Genomic DNA, 19,367 nt, shown 5'->3' on the forward strand with positions numbered 1-19,367 from the left:
AAATCCCATGGGTGAACCCTGAGAGCTAGCTCCCACAGTTAGCCACACTGGGGAGCGGGACCCGACTAGTTTTATGCTACCGGGACCAAAAGAAGAGAGAACTTAGTGCCAGGAGTAAGGTCACCGATCACCAGGCAACACCAGCGGGGACGGGACCCAAACTAGCTCCCCTCAGCGGCGTCCAGAACTTTGGTTTATCCAGTAGTTGTCGGTGTCAGCTTTTTGGACTGAGTGAGTACGCAAGTGACTCCCTTCACTCCCCACGGCACTCCCTGAACACCATCACCGAGTCCCGGGGTATCCCCCATACCCGTGGAGGGTTCCAACATCCACTCCATAGCCCCGGGTAATCCCAGCTGCAGCAGTGGTACTCCGTGTTACCACACACACCACAGGTGGAGTCACGAACTCTAAATACTATCCCCTGTAAATAACCCCCCTTCGTTTGAGTGGCCGCACGACCCCCGGGTCCGGACACCCCTCACCGCGGATCTGGATCTGAGCAGCCCAGCTGCTGACACGGGGGCGGCGCAGGTGCTCTGGTCCCAGCGCTACTCGGATGACTCTCCTGTGCTCCCGGGTCACCGTTATACGACCCAGCTCAAGGCACCTCTTCTCACTCTCACTCTCTACTCTGTCCTCCTGTTCTGCCTACTGTTCCCTCCCACCAGGTTGTCTAGTTCTCTGCTCTGGCTCTGCCCTCTAGGTGACCATCCCCTTGTATCTGACTAACCAATTACCCTTGGTGTGAGGTGGTAACTAGGATTTTGGTGTGTTTAGGTGTTCTCCTGTTCCAGATCCCTGGGGGTAGGCCCTGCATCCCCATGGCGATGCAGTTCCTAGTAGTGCCCTAAGTGGCTCAGGGGTGCTATATTCCCCCTTGGTGAAACACAGCACGTCCTCGGGCTGTAAAGAGAATAAAGGGTTTTATCAAACATTGCAAAACATATAACTTATGTGCCACAATCCTCTCATCTGGAGATAACAGCATTGGCCCAGGTAACTTTGTATATTATGTTCTGATCCACACTATGCCTGTTTGATTCTTACATTGGCGGCGTTCAGTATTTTGGTTGTAAAATTGTTCTGACATAGGTTTCTACATTCACCTCATTGGTATTTTTTTACTTAAACGCCATCTAGTGGTCCTTCTCGGGAATTACTGCTGGGACATAGTGCAAATAAGAAGAACCCAGAACTACTATTACCAGTGATAGAATAGGTTAGGGCAGCTAGATAATTTTTTTCACAATTTATACATATTAAGGATCTTTGATATACATTATTATCCCTCACAAAATAAGTTTGTTTTAGATATATTTTTGATATAATATTCACTAATTTTTGTAAGGTATTTTTTGTATTATTACTGTAGGCAATTATTTGCACAGAATCACTTTGTATATTATACCTTATAATTTGTTGTATTAATTGAGGGAATAATCAATATTGAATGTTTTTACTTTGGTAATTTATTGTGGTAGTTATTTATAAAACAATAATCTGGAACTATTTATCATCACAATAAGTAATTTTGCTTATTATGCCGCTGTATCCTCTAATTTATTCTGTATACATCTCTGTTTTATATTTTCTGTATGTTTTTAATATTGTTCACAATAAAATTGATTCATTTTATCGGATTTCTTGCTCTTATTTATTTAGAAGAATTACTTGCAGAATTTTTCTAAAGCCTTTTTGATATACTCTATATAATATATGCATTTTCTTTTTTGTATTGAATTACTGAAATTAACTTTTTGATGATATTCTAATTTATTCTAATTTATTGAGATGCACTTGTGTATATATATATATATATATATATATATATATACACACACACACACACATCTATTTAATGTGTATTTGCAGCACTGTTTTCTTGCTGTTTTATGCCACCCTAATTGATACTATTTATCAACCCTTCACAATTGTGGATGTGCACATGAATTCTCTGGTTGTATTTCACATATGGCTGCCATACGGTTGGCATGTTTTAATTGGTTTTAATCACATGTGTGTTTTCATGTTCAATAAAAGTTTTTCATTTAAATATTCCTGGTAGTGTGCTCAGTATCATGCTGCACACCCTTGTGTGTTCATTGTTTTTAGCCAGCATTCCCTTAATTCATCGTAGAATTGCTGCATCTCTCTCTTGTTATCTTGTGCTTCCACAGAGTCCCCGCTGTCTGGTGGGAACGCCATAAGTGGAGCCTCTACTAGCGTGCTCTTATATTCATGTATGGCGCCCCTAACCTGGTCAGGCACCACTTAGTACTGCACCCATGCTGGGGCAGTACCTCCACGTAATCTTGAAGGCTGGAATAGGGTGTGTACGCACAGACACATAGCTACCAGGTCTCCCACACCTTTAGAGGGGACCCTTGGGCAGACCCAAGAGGGGGCTTGCCTCCACATGTCATCAAGGGGTGGAGCGGAGAGGCTGGAAGCTAAAGTTGCAGAGGCTGTCAGGAAAGTAGGAGGAGAGCCAGTCTGGTAGCAGTAAGCGGCGGTTGCTAGGAGACGCAGACACGCACACACTCTAGTCAGACCCTGCACGTGAAGTAGCCGTTAGCGGGGGAGAACGGTTACCAGTCAGTCAGAAAGACGCTGAGGGAGTCAGTCGGTCGAGTACGTGGACCCCTGGTGACTAGGCACGCACGGGGAACAGGTCCCTAGAGTAGACATCCATTTATTGATCTGCTAAACCTGCCGGTGAGGGGAACTACAAATCCCTCACCAACCATCTAGAGTCCGAGCCTCAGCAGCAACGAGGGGGCTCATAAGGAGGATCGAGCCTGGAGCCATCTTCCTTGGTCCACGCTGCCGGCAAACGGGCCAAAAAGGGGAGAAAAGGCAGTAGCGACTTCTCTGGATGAATCCCACGGTACTTCAAGTCAGGGGTGATCCGAAACAAGTGCTAGGAAGGCGAGTTAATGGTTACCCTTAGACCGACCTAAAGGATACCTGGTTTCACCTGGTTTAATCTCAGCATCGCCCGGGTACCTCAGAAAACACCTAAAAGTGAGAAAAGATCAGTTGAAAGACATTCCGGACTAAGACTGAGTTATTCTGGGACCTGTTGTTCTACACACCCGAGCCCCTGGGGCTAGCCTCACTCACGGGAGGCCACACCATCCGACTGCAGACTCCATCAGCCCCAGACGCTCGTTAAACCTGCAGTGGCGGTCACTGATATCCCTGACCGCAAACCGTGAGTGGCGTCATGACTCCTATACATACAAAACCGACATACCTGTTGCCAGTTATACCCAAGTGAAGACCCTGTGGTGTCCCTGAAGGTGGAGTGATGTCCCTGGGGCGATTACTGCAGGTGGGCTCCACACATGCATTTTACAATCTCGCTCAAGTGGCGAAAGTAGCAATGCTTTGTCATCTTTGGAGCACGGATCTAGCACGGTGGCCTCCCAGTAATCAGCACTGGTCAGAATCCTGGCAAATCACTGGTCCTTGCAGAAGCAGAACATGTATTGGCTCATGTATGTCAGGCTGCCCAGAGGCAAAGGCAACCTCTTCTCAATCGCAGGTGTCTGAACTGGGTCTTTTGTATCCCCCAGCCATGCTGCAGTGATGCCCCTGAATACATATCATTACCATTCTGCTGTGCAGACAGTTCCTCCTCCTCCGAAACTGGCCCCTGGCTGTAAAGTTGGGGACAGACCCGCTGTCAGGCAAGGAACCCAACCTTGGAGCCCTATGTGGACCAGAGCCCTGATAAAGTTGTCAATGTTATCTACTCCTCTTCCTCCTGTCCCACCACCTTTTACATCATAGCCTCAAGCATTATAGAAGTTGTATAATAACGCTGATGGCGTCATCAGCGCTAGCCAAGTTGGTTGAGTATTTGAAGCAGCGGACACGGCACACAGATCCTATATGGAGACCCACTCGCTAGTAGTGTTATGGACAGAATTATGAACTATTATGAGTATTAAGAGTTATATGAAGATATAAAAAAAACAAAAAAAAACCAGTACTTTAAGATGGCGTTTGAAATATGTACCACACCTATATCTGCAGTCAGACATCATAAGACTCATCACATGAAAGTCCCAGAATAAGTGAATCATGCTGACTTAACTCAATATAAATGAGAAAACAAGTATACAGTATACATATATCACAGAATAAGCTCTTTTACGGTTCACCCAATAGGAGACATGTTACGTATTCTTGGCTCCTAGCCAACTGGTTTCTCTAAATGTATCTGAACTTCCGCAATAAAAGCAGTCATATTTTCTACCTTGATCAGTGTATCATTTCTTACTGGTCCAGTGTGGATGAATAGCATGCTAATGAAAAATGACTCATGGTTTGGATGCAGACGGGGTTAAAGTAAATGCATAACTTGGATTGCATCACGGTAAATGTATGCCCGCCCTTAACAGTAGTGAAGTGATCTTCTTCTGAATTGTGAATAGGTTGTGCATGCTGCAGCTGGAACTCCACTAGTGCCTGCTGCTGCTCGCACAGTCTCTCCAGCATATGCAAGGTGGAGTTCCACCTTGTTGGTATGTTGCATATGAGGTAGAGAGCCAGAATGCAAAAGTGATTCTGTAGCGCAGACAGGTGAGCAAAAGCAATGTGAGAACCCCAAAAATGCAGAGACTGCCCCCACTTTCACCAGCAGCTCTGAAATAAGTGGGTAGTTTTTTAAGGAAGCGCTGCACCACCAAACTCAGCCCATGTGCCAGGCAAGGGATATTTATCAAACTGCCTAGGCCCAGAGCTGCTACAAGATTTTGCCCGTTATCGTACACCACCAGGCTGGGCTTCATGTTCACTGGCAACAGCAATAGCAACTCTTTTATTCCGGTCCACAGCTCCTGCACAGTGTGAGATTTGTCCCCCAAAAAGATGAATTTCAGAACAGCCTGCTGCAAGCCTAGGAGAGACAGTCCCAGGTTTACAATGGGTCTGCTAAAATAATGAACTTCAACCCTTAGTCCATGTTCCCACAATAGAAAGTAAAATTATGGCTAACTGGCAAAGGACTTATGAAATTGTGGGAAAGATAAATTAACGGGTATATCACCCAAGAGATCATAAGCCTTGGCAAATTTACCATGTAATTTTGATAAAACCTTGGAAGGACTGGTGGCTGGTAGTAGCAGTCTACAATTCTCATAAATATGAATGTATTCCTAGTGTATCTGAGGTAAAAATGTCAGGATTATCAGGAATCCACAACACATGGTCCATTCCTGCAGATCTTGTGGCAAGCTTTGCACCCCTCCATCTGACACTTGGCACTATGCTTGGTGATGTAAGACTTGCATGATATAAGACCCATGCCATGGACCTACAGACTCAGTCTTCTATTGATGTTAATGCCAGAGGAGGTTTATAGGTCTATAGTTAGCGAGCCAGAAGAGATTTGGTGACTTTGATGCACTATGTGCTTGGCGAACCCTTACACACTTTGTCACTTTGTAAAATTTCAACCCTCTTAAATGTTCCAGTGGTTATATTGAAAGATGGAGGCATTTAGGAACTACAGCAACTCAACCACAAAGTGATGTGTTGCAGTGGTGGCATCCCATTACAGTATTACTATGAAAGAATGGGTCGTTCTAAAGGATTTTAAAGGCAGAATGTGGGTGAGCAATTCATTTTATACATGTGTGGCAATGAGACTAATGAAAAACGTGAATTCAATGCTTAATAGTGTGTAGTAATACTTTTGTCCTCTCTTTGGTGACGAGGCATGGATAAGTCAGGAGCTCCTGATTCATGGAGAGGTGCACTTCTCTTCATGAATTGGGAGCGTTTATCGAGTGTCATGTTCCTCTGTGAGCGGCTTCATAAATCTTACCCGAGGTGCTGACTTAAACTATCCATGTTGTCACTCCTCTGCCGTGCCCTGTCACACCCCAGCGCTACTCATTTTGGTAAAAACATCAAAAGTCGCAGTATTTTTATGCAATTTCGAGTTGCACCAAAAGATTGTGATTTTTTTCAAGCAATTTAAGCCAGAATTCTGGTGAAACGGCTTTGATGAATCGGTCCCATAGTGTATGCTCTGACAGACAGGCCACACGACAGCTAGAAAAATGCCGCTGTCTTTTGGTAGAAAAGAAAAGAGCTATCAGAGATACACATTAAAAAAAGGAAAATACACTTTATTGAATCACACCCAACCTTATACATCAAGTATAATTTTTCCACTGAACCCTATACCTTTTTTAAAGAAAAGTAAAAAAAAAAAAGAACAATATGACAGTAGTTTTGGATTGTATTTCAATCCATAGATTTTTTTTTTTATTCCATGTAAGCCTAGATCCCAAGAGAGCGACCTTTGTTACAGTTCTGTTAATATTCCAAGCTTCCCATTGTATGATGTAGTGCTACGCAAATTGTCTCTTCAGAGAGGAACAGGAATTGAATTCTAGTGCCTCCTTTTGGAAACAGCAATCCAAATAGTCAATATTAACCCACTAACGAGCCTTGTCATATAACTTACTATAAAATCCAACCCAGAAGCTTAATTTGCAAAAACGGTGTTTCTGAGTGTTGCCCCTCATTAGTGCAAAGCATGAGATCTGATTTGGCTGTAAGAGAGGCTTCTAACTAGGGTCTAGGGAGTATTGTTTCTCCTTGTGGAGAATGACATGCCAATGTAAGTAGACTTATAAGCCATGCAATGCTCCTCTGGGAAATTAAATATGCAAATTGCTTCTTCAGAGAAGAAGGAACTTGAACTCTAGTGCCACCTAGTGGAAGTAACAATACCCATAGCCAACAGATGGATTTAGCCAATATGAGTTAAACTGCACACATTTCTAATGACTCGAAATAAATCTTGACTATTCTTCATAAGATTTTCAGTTCTAATACATATATTCACTGTTTTAGGTTAAATTATTCAGTGCAGTGCTAATAGGCACACAGGAAACCGATGTACCTCCTTTAAACTACCTTTTGGCCAAAGTACATATAAGATGGTGTGAAGAAGGGGAGGAAGATCCAGTGCAGAATCTCATTTGTATATAGCACCACCACCACTTGTCTCCAGAAAAATTAAAGTGACAAATTTTAATTACCACAGAAAACGATTTCGTCTGAACTAACGCCGCTCCCCCAAACAAATTAAACTGCCAGCCAAACCCGACAATAATCAACAGGTTTGGCCAATGATCTAATGTGTATGGGGGCACAATGATCTAATATGTATGGCGGCACTGGTCAACTTATTGGTGAGAGAGATGTTGATCATGCATGTCCAATTTCAGTGTGCCTATTGTATTGTTCTCGAAGAGATAAGCCATCATCCAACATATCAATCAGCAGTTTTCTCATAGAGACCACAGGAGTGCTTGCCAGAGCGAGTATTTCTGTGTATGAGAGTTGGGGGAGATGGCAGTCAGCTGAACAATTGACCGAAGTTCAGCCAACAGCCATCTAATGTGTAAAGCTTAATTACGAGAATGGGATCTGTACTTTGTGGAGTTTCTGATGTTCAGAGAGATGTATTTTCTGTGTAAAACTTTTCCCACATTCTGAACATAAAAATGGTCTCTCTCCTGTGTGAATTCTCTGATGTTTAACAAGATTATATTTAGTTGTAAAACATTTCCCACATTCTGAACATAAATATGGTCTCACTCCTCTGTGAATTCCCTGATGTTGAACAAGATTCCATTTTGTTGTAAAACATTTCCCACATTCTGAACACAGAAATGTCTTCCCCTCACTATGAATTCTTTCATGTTGAACCAGATCTGCCTTGAAGGTAAAACACATTTCACATTCCTGACAAGAAAATGGCTTTTCCCTTCTATGGTTTCTCTGATGCTTGAAAAGATTTGGTTTAGTTGAAAAAAATTTCCCACATTCCAAACAAGGAAATGGCTTCTCTCCTGTGTGAACTCTCTGATGTTCAACCATGCGCAATTTCTGGGTAAAACGTTTCCCACATTCCAGACATGAAAATAGATTCTCTCCCGTATGAATTCTCTGATGCTCAATTAGATAAGCTTTCTGCTTAAAACACTTCCCACATTCTGAACATGAATATGGTCTCTCATCAATATTGTGTATAAAATGTTTTGATTTGCCTTCAACATTTATTTCACGTTTTCCAAGTGGTCGACCCTTTCTAACACTAGGTGTCTGTGAAAAAGCAATAGAACACTGCTCAAAATTAGATGGTGCATCTTCACTGTGAGGCACTGAGGGCATTTCTTCCCTGATGGAGTATTCTCCAGAACTATCATGGACACCATTAAACGTGGACTTCGAATCTGGATATTTAAGACGTCCATCTGAACCTTTTTTGCAGTCATCTGCTTGGAGAGAAAAAGAAAAACAAAAAAAAAGTAAAAATCTCAAGTTCTCTCTGTTTTAATACACAAAATAAACTACATAACATTCTGTAACGGTCTCAAATGCAAGTGACATCTCTTAGGGCAGATGGGCACTTCAGGCACTCCAAGAACACAGGCCACACTATCCAAGCTTAATGCAATTGGCCAGTTGTATATGCTTCTAATGCAGTTCTGTAGAAATAAAAATACAAAGAATGCAAAAGAAAATCCTAGGCCATTTGGCTGTTATCTATACATATAAATGGGCATGGTGCTCAACATCCCAGACAAACAATTACATAGAAAACATCTTTTTTTTCACTGTTGGTTTAATAATCTGCATTTTATAACACTGGACTACAGTTAAAACAAAAAATATTCTGCTGATCTACTGTAAGTATTATTGCTGATTTTACCCAAAGGAAAGGTGCTAATTCCCAGTTATGAAACTAAAAAATATGCCTTACGTCAAATGTTTTCACAAATGAGAAATGTTTGCTTAAAGGTTTTAAAGATGAATATCAGCGGTAATATATTCTGAAGATGCGATAGCAAGTAATATGTAGGTTTTATTCAAAAAACAAGTTATCATGTAACCAAGAGAGTAATCGTTGTGTAAATTGTAATTGTTGGGGAGAAATGTTCTAGTTTTCGATGCTCTGGAATAGTTCTGATCAGGGTTGTGACGCTGTAAACAGCATCAGACGTCTGCCATCATGTTTTTGTTCTGCTGTGATATCTATGTTCCACGGTCCTGATGTCTGGGTGAAAGGGTTCACCTTGTTCTTCACTCATAGCTCCAAGATTTGGAAGGAAAGTAGTTGAGATGGCTATGATGGAAATGCAATTTGACACTCATGTTTGCTCCTTTGTTTTGGTTTTGTAAAATAATCACAAATGTAGCAGAATATATCAGGATCATTCCTGCACCGTCCACGAACCGCTCAAGTGCCAAATATTCAACAAAACAGTTTTTAACATAGTTCAATTTGCAGTGACTTGTGAGCCTCTTGAATGACTGAATGCTGCCGTCTGTATTCACACTGCTTTATATAGCTATAACATTCCGACATCGGCAGCTTGCAACCGATTAAGCAGTCTCCTATTAGTTATACCGATTACATATTCAGTATTTCTTTCTGCATATTCAGCATATCTGAATAATATAAATAATTTATGGTATTAATGTAACAGTTGCTTAATAAACAGCGTTTTGCGGAGCAAAAAGGAAGTAACTGGAGGAAACGGATGTGATTTTTGGATTTAGCACAACAAAATTCATAAAGATCACGTTATCTTGTCATCAGCCAAATTAATGCAGAGCAGAGTAATCATTCCATCTCTTGTAATAGGATTTACTGCTCCTATCAATGACTTTCTGGTGAGCTTGTGATAGATTTGTGGTTATATGCAGCAGCCATCTGAGGAGGTAGAGCTGCACTAGAGAAGGACAAAACAGCAGTCTGCAACAATGAGGAGATAGGTGATTTAGCTAAGCAGTAGCCAGTTACAACTCACAGCACTAAATGCAACTACTTAAAAGAGGATCAACCAGCAGGATTTTGCTATGAGGTAAAGGCAGTGCCATACTGGCGCTAAAATGATGAATGCTGGCATATATGTTATAGAAAGGTCCCATGCTTGGTTGATTAAATATCTTTAATCAAAGTTGCAGAAATGCAGTGCACTTTGATTGATGCGTGCAACATGAGCAGGCCTTTGTGGGTCGGGTCCTCATGTTTATTCATCCTCCCGGCTTGCCCCCTTTCTGTATTTGAATATCGTGCTGCCATTGCTGTTACTGGCGGCACGTGAACATTGCCACAATACTCAAATCTTCATTAAAATGGCGCTAGAGTCCGCGCATGTGCGTACTATGATCTCTAGTGCCATTTTATTGAACACACTGCGGTGAAGACTGAGAAGAATCGGCGTGTGCGCAGATGTAAAGATGAAAAAAATCTGCGCACGCTACGATGCTTCTCATGATCAAATTCACTACCTGTAAATTATCATTCAGTTCCAACTAAACCAGGGGCGCACAAGCTTCTTTGGTCCAAAAGCTACATTGTCAGCTTGTACCATCCCGATGGGACATAAGAAAACATCAAACAGAAATATCTAATAGGTGCTGATTCCATTTTTAGGACCCCCCCTATCAGGACTATAGCGGTCCTATTCTTTCCCGTTCGCAATCCAGAAAGGTGGAGACCAGAGATTCAGCTTTCTCTATTGTCGTTTATGGAGATGCCGACAGTCAATTGTTCCCCTTCTGCTATAACTGCAATAGTTATAGCGGTACTCACATACAGCCACTTCTTTACTTCACCTGCTCCTTACCATAAGGATGACATGATCACAAACATAGCCATAGAGGGCAGAATAGTTACCCCTCTCTGCAGTGATACACAACACTTCTCTGCTCCCTAACATGGAAAATCCATACGAGGAGACACCACACAGTGTCAGGTGTGTCTGTGACCAGACAGCTGAGGGCTGCAGAGAAAGTCATTGAGGGCCGCAAGTTGTGCACCCCTACACTAAATTCACCTCATCCATTGTAATTACAGCACTATAATGGTTCATACACCCATCCATCATTTCATTTATGTTCCCCTCCTCTAAGCATGTCATGGGAAATAGGAGGGCCTTGGACTAAAAAAAAGACGAGGAATTAGTTGGGGCATACCATGGGGAGGGCTGGTGCAATCTGCAATAACAACGGGTCAATTGTGCCCCACATGTACCTCTAGGCAAAGAAGTGTCTGGAGTAAGGAATATTGTTGTTCTAGTGACTCAAATGGATCATGTACAGTATATTTGTTATTTACGGTTTCCTTTTTTCCGGTTGTTTGTTGGTTCTCACTCACCTGAACCGATATCTGTAGGAATTTCCTCCTTGCTATATTGCTGATCACACCAGACATATTCCTCTTCTTCTAAAACAACTTCAACTTTAATATCAGTCTGATCTGTGCCCTATATCAACGGTAAAACAATGTGCAATTCAAAACACCAGTGGAGAAGTTTAGTGTAAAACACATAAAATAAAAGATGATTTCAGTGGCTCCTGTAAAACTGTAGGGACCTCCATGCCTAAGAGAGTTAAGGCAGTTCTTGAAAATAATTGTGACCACACAAAATATTGACACTTTGGGCACAGTCACAATTTGATAATTGTCACTTAGGGGTGTACTCACTTTTGTTGCCAGTGGTTTAGACATTAATGGTTGTGTGTTGAGTTATTTAAAGGGCACGCCAAATTTACACTATTATACTAGCTGTACACTGACTACTTTACATTATATTAAGGTGTCATATCTTCAGTGTTGTCCCATGAAAATATATCAGTGTTTCTTCTATTTCCAACCAGATGTTGGTTCTCCACTTGAAATATTCCAAAGAGCATAAGAAGTCAGATGTGGACACTGCTCGCAGAAAACATCCCGAAGTCCAGGAGTATAGTGAAGATATTTTTGGTCTATGTTTTGGCACTGAACTAGTGTGTTCACCAAGCCGGATAACAACACTGGATCAATGCTGGAACATGTAGGCAAAATATTGTCAAGAATGAATATCCTCATTGTTGACTGTCACAAGCGTGCAACTTTAGCTTCATGTCTTTATGGGAATTTTTCAAATTTGACATGTCACAGGTAAAATGTTTGGAATTATTTTACTTATCCAAGTAATTCCCACCTTATTTCCATATAAAAATTATATTACCCCACCCTACAGGCTACAGTGATCGCGTATTTGGTCACTTAAAGTACATCCCACGTGTCCTTATATTTGCCTAACAACTACTTTTTGCTACCTATTTCCCCATATTCACCTTTTCCAAAGTATTTTCTTAAGTAGCAATTTAGGAATTCCTATGGTTTTTATGCCTTATGATACATGATTTGCAGAAATACAGAAACATGTAACAGGATGCAGCCATAGCAGTTAACCACGAAGTGGCGGCTACCATGATGCTGCAGTGGGTGCACCATATTTTCCCACTAACTCCCAAGAAAAAGAGGGCATTTTGAGGATTCAGTACTGCAGTCTTTCATAAACTAAATCTGCACTTTAACTCCATATGTTGCCCTCTTATATCTTAAGTATTAACTTTTTAAAATGTGTCAGGGGTTCACCTAAAGAAATGTACTTCTCATGGGTGAACGCTTACGCAAGCTTATCTGTAACATAATAGATCATTGGCCAAAATTTTACATAGGTTGTGTAAGATGGCCATTGGTGAAATCCTGGAGGGTAGATATTTTTAACTGAGGTTGTCAGCCTCAGTGATGTGAACCAAAATGCATCAGGCTTGTTTAGCTGTTCTGTTGCATAAGTCTGACCATGAATTTTATGCTGAGGACACCAGAGAGTTTTCTTCCCATGACTCTTCCATGAAGACCATATTTGTGCAGGTGTCTCTAAATAGAAGAATCATGTACAACAACTCCAGAGTCTGCTAAATCTTCGTGAAGGTCTTTTGCAGTCAGAGGCGGGGGCTATGTTTTGCCATTCTAGCAATCTGACGATCAGTTCTCACAGAATTTTTGTTTGATCTTCTAGACCTTATCTTAACCTCCACTGTTCCTGTAAACTGCCATTTCTTAATTACATTTTGAGCTGAGGAAAGGTCAATTTGAAACACCAAGATTACTTACCGTTAGCCGTTTTTTCCAGAACCCATGACAGCACCACGTGAGAGAAGGATCCGCACAGCGAGGACAGGAAACCTTTCTGAAATAAAAGGGCGGTACCTCTCCACTTCGTCAGTTGATTACCGAGAATTGAGAGGACCTCTAACAAATCGTTAGAACTTAACTCCCCCACCAACTATAACACACACATGCACAGCCAGAACAGTGCACACCAAGGGTGAGAAAGGGAGGGATTATATGGGTGCTGTCATGGGTTCCGGAAAAAAACGTCTACCGGTAAGTAACCTTGGTGTTTTTCCTTCACCCATGACAGCACCACGTGAGAGATTTTCAGAGAACCACTTGTTTAGGGAGGGATCACCACCTCAAGCACCCTTCTACCAAACGAAAGATCCGCCGAGGAGGATAGATCCAACCGATAGTGTCGGAAGAAAGATTGTGAGGACCAGGTAGCGGCCCTATAAATCTGGTCAATAGATAACTGCGCCTTTTCAGCCCAGGAGGTTGACACCGCTCTGGTGGAATAAGCCCGAATGTCCACAGGAACAGTCGCACCAGTAGCTGAGTAGGCTAAGGGGTACTTTGCATGCTGCGACATAGCTAGCCGATGATAGCGATGGCGAGCGCGATAGTACCCGCCCCCGTCGCACATGCAATATCTTGTGGTAGCTGCCGTACCTAACATTATCGCTACGGCAGCTTCACACGCACTTACCTGCTCTGCGACGTCGCTCTGGCCGGCGACCCGTCTCCTTCCTAAGGGGGCGGGTCGTGCGGCATCACAGCGACGTCACACGGCAGGCGGCCAATAGAAGCGGAGGGGCGGAGATGAGCGGGACGTAAACATCCCGCCCACCTCCTTCCTTCCGCATAGCCGGTGGACGCAGGTAGGAGATGTTCTTCGCTCCTGCGGCTTCACATACAGCGATGTGTGCTGCCGCAGGAACGAGGAACAACATCGTATCTCCTATTGGTGCGACATTATGAAAATGTCCGACACTACACAGATCACCGATTTTCTACGCTTTTGCAATCGTTTATCGGTGCATCTAGGCTTTACACGTTGCGACATCGTTACTGTGCGTCACTTTTGATTTGACCCCGACGATATCGCAGTAGCGATGTCGCAATGTGCAAAGTACCCCTAAATCAATGGCCTCCCTAATCCACCTAGCAATAGTGCTCTTTGATACCCCCAGACCCTTTGTACAACCCTGAAAAACTATGAATAAGGATTGCGTTTTCCTCACCGTATGTGTCACAGAGATGTATTGAAGGAGGGTCCTACGCACATCTAACGAGTGAAACCTGCGTTCCCCAGAATTAATGGGATTGATGCAAAATGAGGGTAGAACTATTTCTTGCGACCTATGAAAACGAGAGGTGACCTTTGGGAGATGAGCCGGGACTGGTCGTAAAATAACCCTATCATCGAAGACTTGAGTGTAGCGCTGTACTAGCGATAAGGCCTGTAAATCACTAATTCTACGAGCTGATGTTAATGCAACTAGCAAAATTGTTTTTAACGTTAGTAACTTCTGGGAGAGCTCTGTAAGGGGCTTAAAGGGAGGACCAGTGAGGGCATCCAAAACTCAATTTAGGTCCCATGGTGGAACTTTAGGTATGACTACTGGTTTAGTCCTATCACATACTGTTATAAACCTTTTAACCCACTTGTTGGCTGCTAGGTTACAATTGTATAAGGCCCCTAAGGCACAAACGTGAACATTGAAAGGGTTTACTGCAAGTCCTAGGTCAAACCCTTTCTGTAAGAATTCTAAGATGTATACAATAGCAGCCTCCGTACACAGGGGACTATTTGTGAATGTCAGGAATTTATGCCACACTCTCCCGTAGATTTTTGTGGTAACTGGCTTACGGCTCTTCAGCAATGTAGAGATTAGGTCAGGGGAAAACCCTTTGCTCCTCAACAGTGACCTCTCAAATTCCAAGCTGTCAAATAGAACGCCTTCTCCTGTGCATGGAATACTGGCCCCTGCACTAAAAGGTCCGGAACCTCCGACAGAACCCAGGGATCTGTGACCAACATTGCCAGGAGAGAAAACCATGGTCTTTTGGGCCAGAAAGGGGCAATAAGAAGAACCCTTGCCTGATCTTCCCTGATTTTCTGTAGAGCTGTCGGCAGCATGATGATTGGGGAAAAGGCATAAGCCAGTTTGAAGGTCCATGGAACCTGTAGTGCGTCCACGGCAAAGGGCTGGTCCGACGGGTTTAACGAACAGAACTGCACTACCTGACTGTTCAGTCTGGTGGTAAATAGGTCTATCTGTGGTGTGTCCAATAGAGTCACTATCTGTCGAAAAATCCGGGGATTCAAGGACCTTTCTCCTTGTTGCAGTCGATGGCGACTGAGGTAATCTGCTGTGGTATTCAGATGACCCCGTATATGTAGAGCTGAGAGAGAGAGGAGATTCTGCTCTGCCCAGTGAAAAAGTCTGTAAGATACATGCATGAGGGATGGGGACCTTGTGCCCCCTTGGTGGTTTATGTACGAGACTGTGGAATGATTGTCTGACATTATACGAACAGGTTGCCTCCAGAGGTGGGGAAGAAAGGCTTTCAGCGCTCACTCCACTGCCCACAGTTCCCGGGAGGTTCGAGGGTTGTGCTGCTTCCTGTATTGACCACCATCCCTGGGATATCTGCTCGTTGAGGTGAGCTCCCCAGCCGGACTGGCTGGCATCGGTAGTGGCCACCTTCCGATCTTGTGGTAGCCAGGGAACACCCACAGACAGGCTGTCCATGGACGTCCACCAAAGCAGGGAACTTCTGACCTCCCAGGATAGGGTGATGTCCCCTTCTAAAGATTCCTAACAGTCTCTGGGCAGACAGCATGTGCCATTGGAGAGCTCTCAAGTGGATCTGACCCCATGGAACTGCCGGGAAATATGATGTCAGAGTGCCCAGCAGGGACATAGCTTTCCTCAGAGACATCTTGGGATGGTGGATCGCCTGCAGGGCCAATTCCGAAACCTTGAGAACCTTTCCCGCTGGTAAAAGGCACCGCTGACACTCAGAGTTGAGTGTGAGACCAAGAAACGTTTGCGTCGTAACCAGGTCTAACTTTGATTTTTCGTGGTTCACCAGCCATCCTAGGTCTTGCAGGGTCTTTTGGAGGTACTGCAGATGTTCTGCACATTGCTGTTTGGAGTTCCCTATCACCAGGAAGTTGTCCAGATAAGGAACCAGCAGAATATTCTGAATCCGCAAATGAGCAGTCATCTCCACAACACCGGATGCCCCCAGTTATTCTGTCCCCATTGTTCCCCGTTCCTCTAAGCCACCACATGTTGATACCCGTGTTAATGTGCCTCCAGTTGCTTCTACTGCACTTTCTGGAATACGCCGGGGAGAGGAAGTAACAGAGCGCAGGTGTTATGTTTGTAGGCATCCCGGGCATTTGCAGGCCTCATGCCCAGCCAGGCCATGGAGGAATCATCCTCAAACCCCTACAGCACCTTCAGGTGGGAGCCGGCCTCCAAGTTCCCCTACCCCTTACCCAAGAGGACGCCTTGGATGGAGGGAGACCCAGCTCAGATGCTATCAATGTGGACAGCCAGGGCATCGGCAAGTCTCCTGCCCAGCTGTTCAAATGAGGACTGATCCTGCACCCAATCGGATTGTTAATTATTTACAGCCCAGTGCCATGGAGGAAGATGTGGCACCGTTATGTGAGGACTGGCCTAGTGACTCAGCCCCCCATGTTGCACCACCAGGAGTTTACGGGGTGCGACCCGCAGTTATGACGACTTCTGCTCATCGAGGTAAGCACTTGCAGGAGGTTGTGCTGGATGGACAGAGACTTGTTGGATTTTGTGACTCGGGTGCTTTCCTCACACTGGCTGATCCCCGAGTGGTTCGGCCTGAGGCAATCCATAGAGGACCTGGGATTGTTATTGAACTGGCTGGTGGACAATGGAGGACTATTCCCACAGCCACTGTGGATCTGAACTTTGGTTTTGGGGTCAAGCGATGTGTGGTTGGGGTGATGGGTGGTCTGCCTGCAGCTGTTCTCCTGGGCAATGATGTGGGAGAGCTACGATGCCAATTCGTGGCTGCATGAAGCCACATGTAAGTAACGCTCTGCCTGTGTGTACTTAACCAGTGACCTGTAGAGGTCCCTAGTACGTACACAAGTTGGGAGGGGGAGGGATTGTGAAGATGTAATTTACCCTCTCACTGTATATGCTGTGATACTATGTCATGATATGCATATTTCCCTGGTTGTATTAGTTGTAATTCATGTATTTCCTTGGGGGAGCTACTGATCTCAATGTGTCTCTCTCATACAATTGTAGTCTTGGCATCTAATGTGATTATGTAAATAGCCTGTCCTCTTCTTTCCAGAGTTGTGTATCTAATCTGTAATTGAATTGGCCAGTGAAGGAATAGTCATTGTTCTGCACAGCAGGGGATCCCTTCATCTACTGTGGCTGGCAGACATATCGGAGCCCTGTGATGGACCAAACCATTGATGATAGGATGTGTGACCCCCACCCCCTGAACATGGTGGGCTGGTCAAGGAGCACAGACAATGCATTTCCCTTTTTGTAACTTCAGAGCTGAGCTGAAACTTGAAGGGAGCAGGAGCTCCAGCCTGGGTGGCTGTGGACACGGACGGAGCTAGGCCTGTGTGGCGGCCCGTGGGATTGTGTGGAACTCTTTGGACTACTGTAAGGACGATTGCTTTGTAATCCGGTCCGAGGATTGTCGGGAAGGGCCCCCGAATCTGTTTTACGTGGACTTATTGTGTGCTGTTCCAGTGTTCTTGTGAATAAACCTGTTGGATCGTTCCTCGGCCTGTTGTCTCTCCTTGCTCTGCTGTACCCCCCGTCACAATCTCTGCCACTATTTTTGTGAAAATCCTGGGGGCGATAGACAGCCCAAAGGGAAGGGCTCTGAACTGAAAATGAAGAAGTCTGTCTTTGATGAAAAGGGCCACCCGTAGGAACTGTTGAAAATGTTGATGCATAGGAATATGGTAATAGGCATCTCTTAAGTCTATCACTGCCATATAACAGTCGCAGAACAACCGCTTTATGGCCGACTGATTGGACTCCATCTTGAACGGGTAATACTGAAAAAACAGGTTGAGATGTTTGAGGTTGATTATTGTTTGGAAGGAACCATCCAGTTTCCGTACGAGAAAAAGAGGGCAATAGAAGCCTTTTTCCCTTTCCGAAAGTGGTACCTCGCCCAGGACTTTCTTGTCTAGTAATAACATGACTTCTGATTCTAGAGCCTGTTCTTCCTCTCACCTCCGAAGAGGCGTGATGATAAAATGTTGCGGGGGCTAATTGAGAAATTGCAATTTTAGAGCTTCCTTTATAATGGCCTGCACATAGGTGTTGGAGGAAATACTTTCCCATGCCCCCAGAAAATGAGAAAGGCGTCCCCCGACTGGCAGCCTGGTGTCCCTGGGATGATTTCTTTGAGGAGGCTGCGGAACCCCCGAACATGAAGCCTGACTTTCGCCTGGGCTTACATTCCCTACCTCAGATTATCCGGGGGTTTGCCCTTGCTGAATGTTTGCCTCCGAAATGAACGAGATGAGCCAGAGTGGAACCTCGGGAAGGACTTTTTGCTATCAGATGCTTTCTCCAACGCATCCTCTAGCTGTTTTCCAAAAAGGAGTTGACCGTCACAGGGCACCAAACACAATTTATGTTTGGATTGTAGATCCCCCGGACAACTCTTTAACCATAAAGCCCTTCTGGCTAGATTGGATAATCCTGCTAAGCGTGCTCCCAGCCTGATCACATCCGCTGAGGAGTCAGCAAGAAATGCTGCTGCTCCTTGTAGAAGTGGTAACTTAGAAAGGATTTTTTCCCTAGATGTGTTATCCCTTAATTTATCCGCCACCTGTTGGAGCCAGATCATTAAAGCACGGGCTGTGCAGGTATTGGCGATAGCCGGCTTCAAAATCCCTGCTGATGTTTCCCATAGTGTTTAAGGCAGCCATCCGTTTTTTTTTGTCTAGGGGGATCTCTTAACGTGCCTGAGTCCTCCAAGGGAATGCCTCCTCGCCTAGAGGATTTTGCTATGGCTGAATCGATTCGTGGGGCCTTATCCCATAACGCTGTCTTGTCATCATCAAAGGGATACTTCTGCTTTGAACAAGAGGGGAGGGAGCCTGCTTTGTCAAGACGTTTCCATTCTTTCTGAATAATAACCTCAATCTTAATGTTAACCGGAAAGGTACGCTTCTTCGGTTCCTCCAATCCAAGAAACATAACATCCTCCAGGAATTTAGAGGATCTCTCCTCTGTTAACCCCATAGTAGCCCTGACTGCTTTAACCAGGGTCCCAATATCATCAATGGAGAAGCACGGTCTGCCCCCCATATCGATATCTGAGG

General features: G+C 44.2%; 1 protein-coding gene across 3 annotated transcripts in view; it reads right to left on the minus strand.

The window, feature by feature from the left end:
* Nucleotides 1–6,125: 6,125 nt before the first annotated feature.
* Nucleotides 6,126–19,367, minus strand: part of LOC142311128 (gastrula zinc finger protein XlCGF66.1-like) — a 33,456-nt gene continuing 20,214 nt past the window's right edge. For 2 of the 3 annotated variants that reach the window (XM_075349266.1, XM_075349267.1), the window contains exons 7-8: nucleotides 11,201–11,309; nucleotides 6,126–8,312 (exon numbers count right to left, since the gene is read on the minus strand). In XM_075349266.1, the coding sequence (XP_075205381.1) occupies nucleotides 7,444–8,312; nucleotides 11,201–11,309 (978 nt within the window). In that variant the 3' untranslated portion in view covers nucleotides 6,126–7,443. The remainder of the gene's footprint in view (nucleotides 8,313–11,200; nucleotides 11,310–19,367) is intronic. The other variant, XM_075349268.1, reaches the window with a different exon arrangement.

The sequence above is a fragment of the Anomaloglossus baeobatrachus genome, chromosome 5 (genome assembly GCF_048569485.1).
Source record: "Anomaloglossus baeobatrachus isolate aAnoBae1 chromosome 5, aAnoBae1.hap1, whole genome shotgun sequence".
Lineage (NCBI taxonomy): Eukaryota > Metazoa > Chordata > Amphibia > Anura > Aromobatidae > Anomaloglossus > Anomaloglossus baeobatrachus.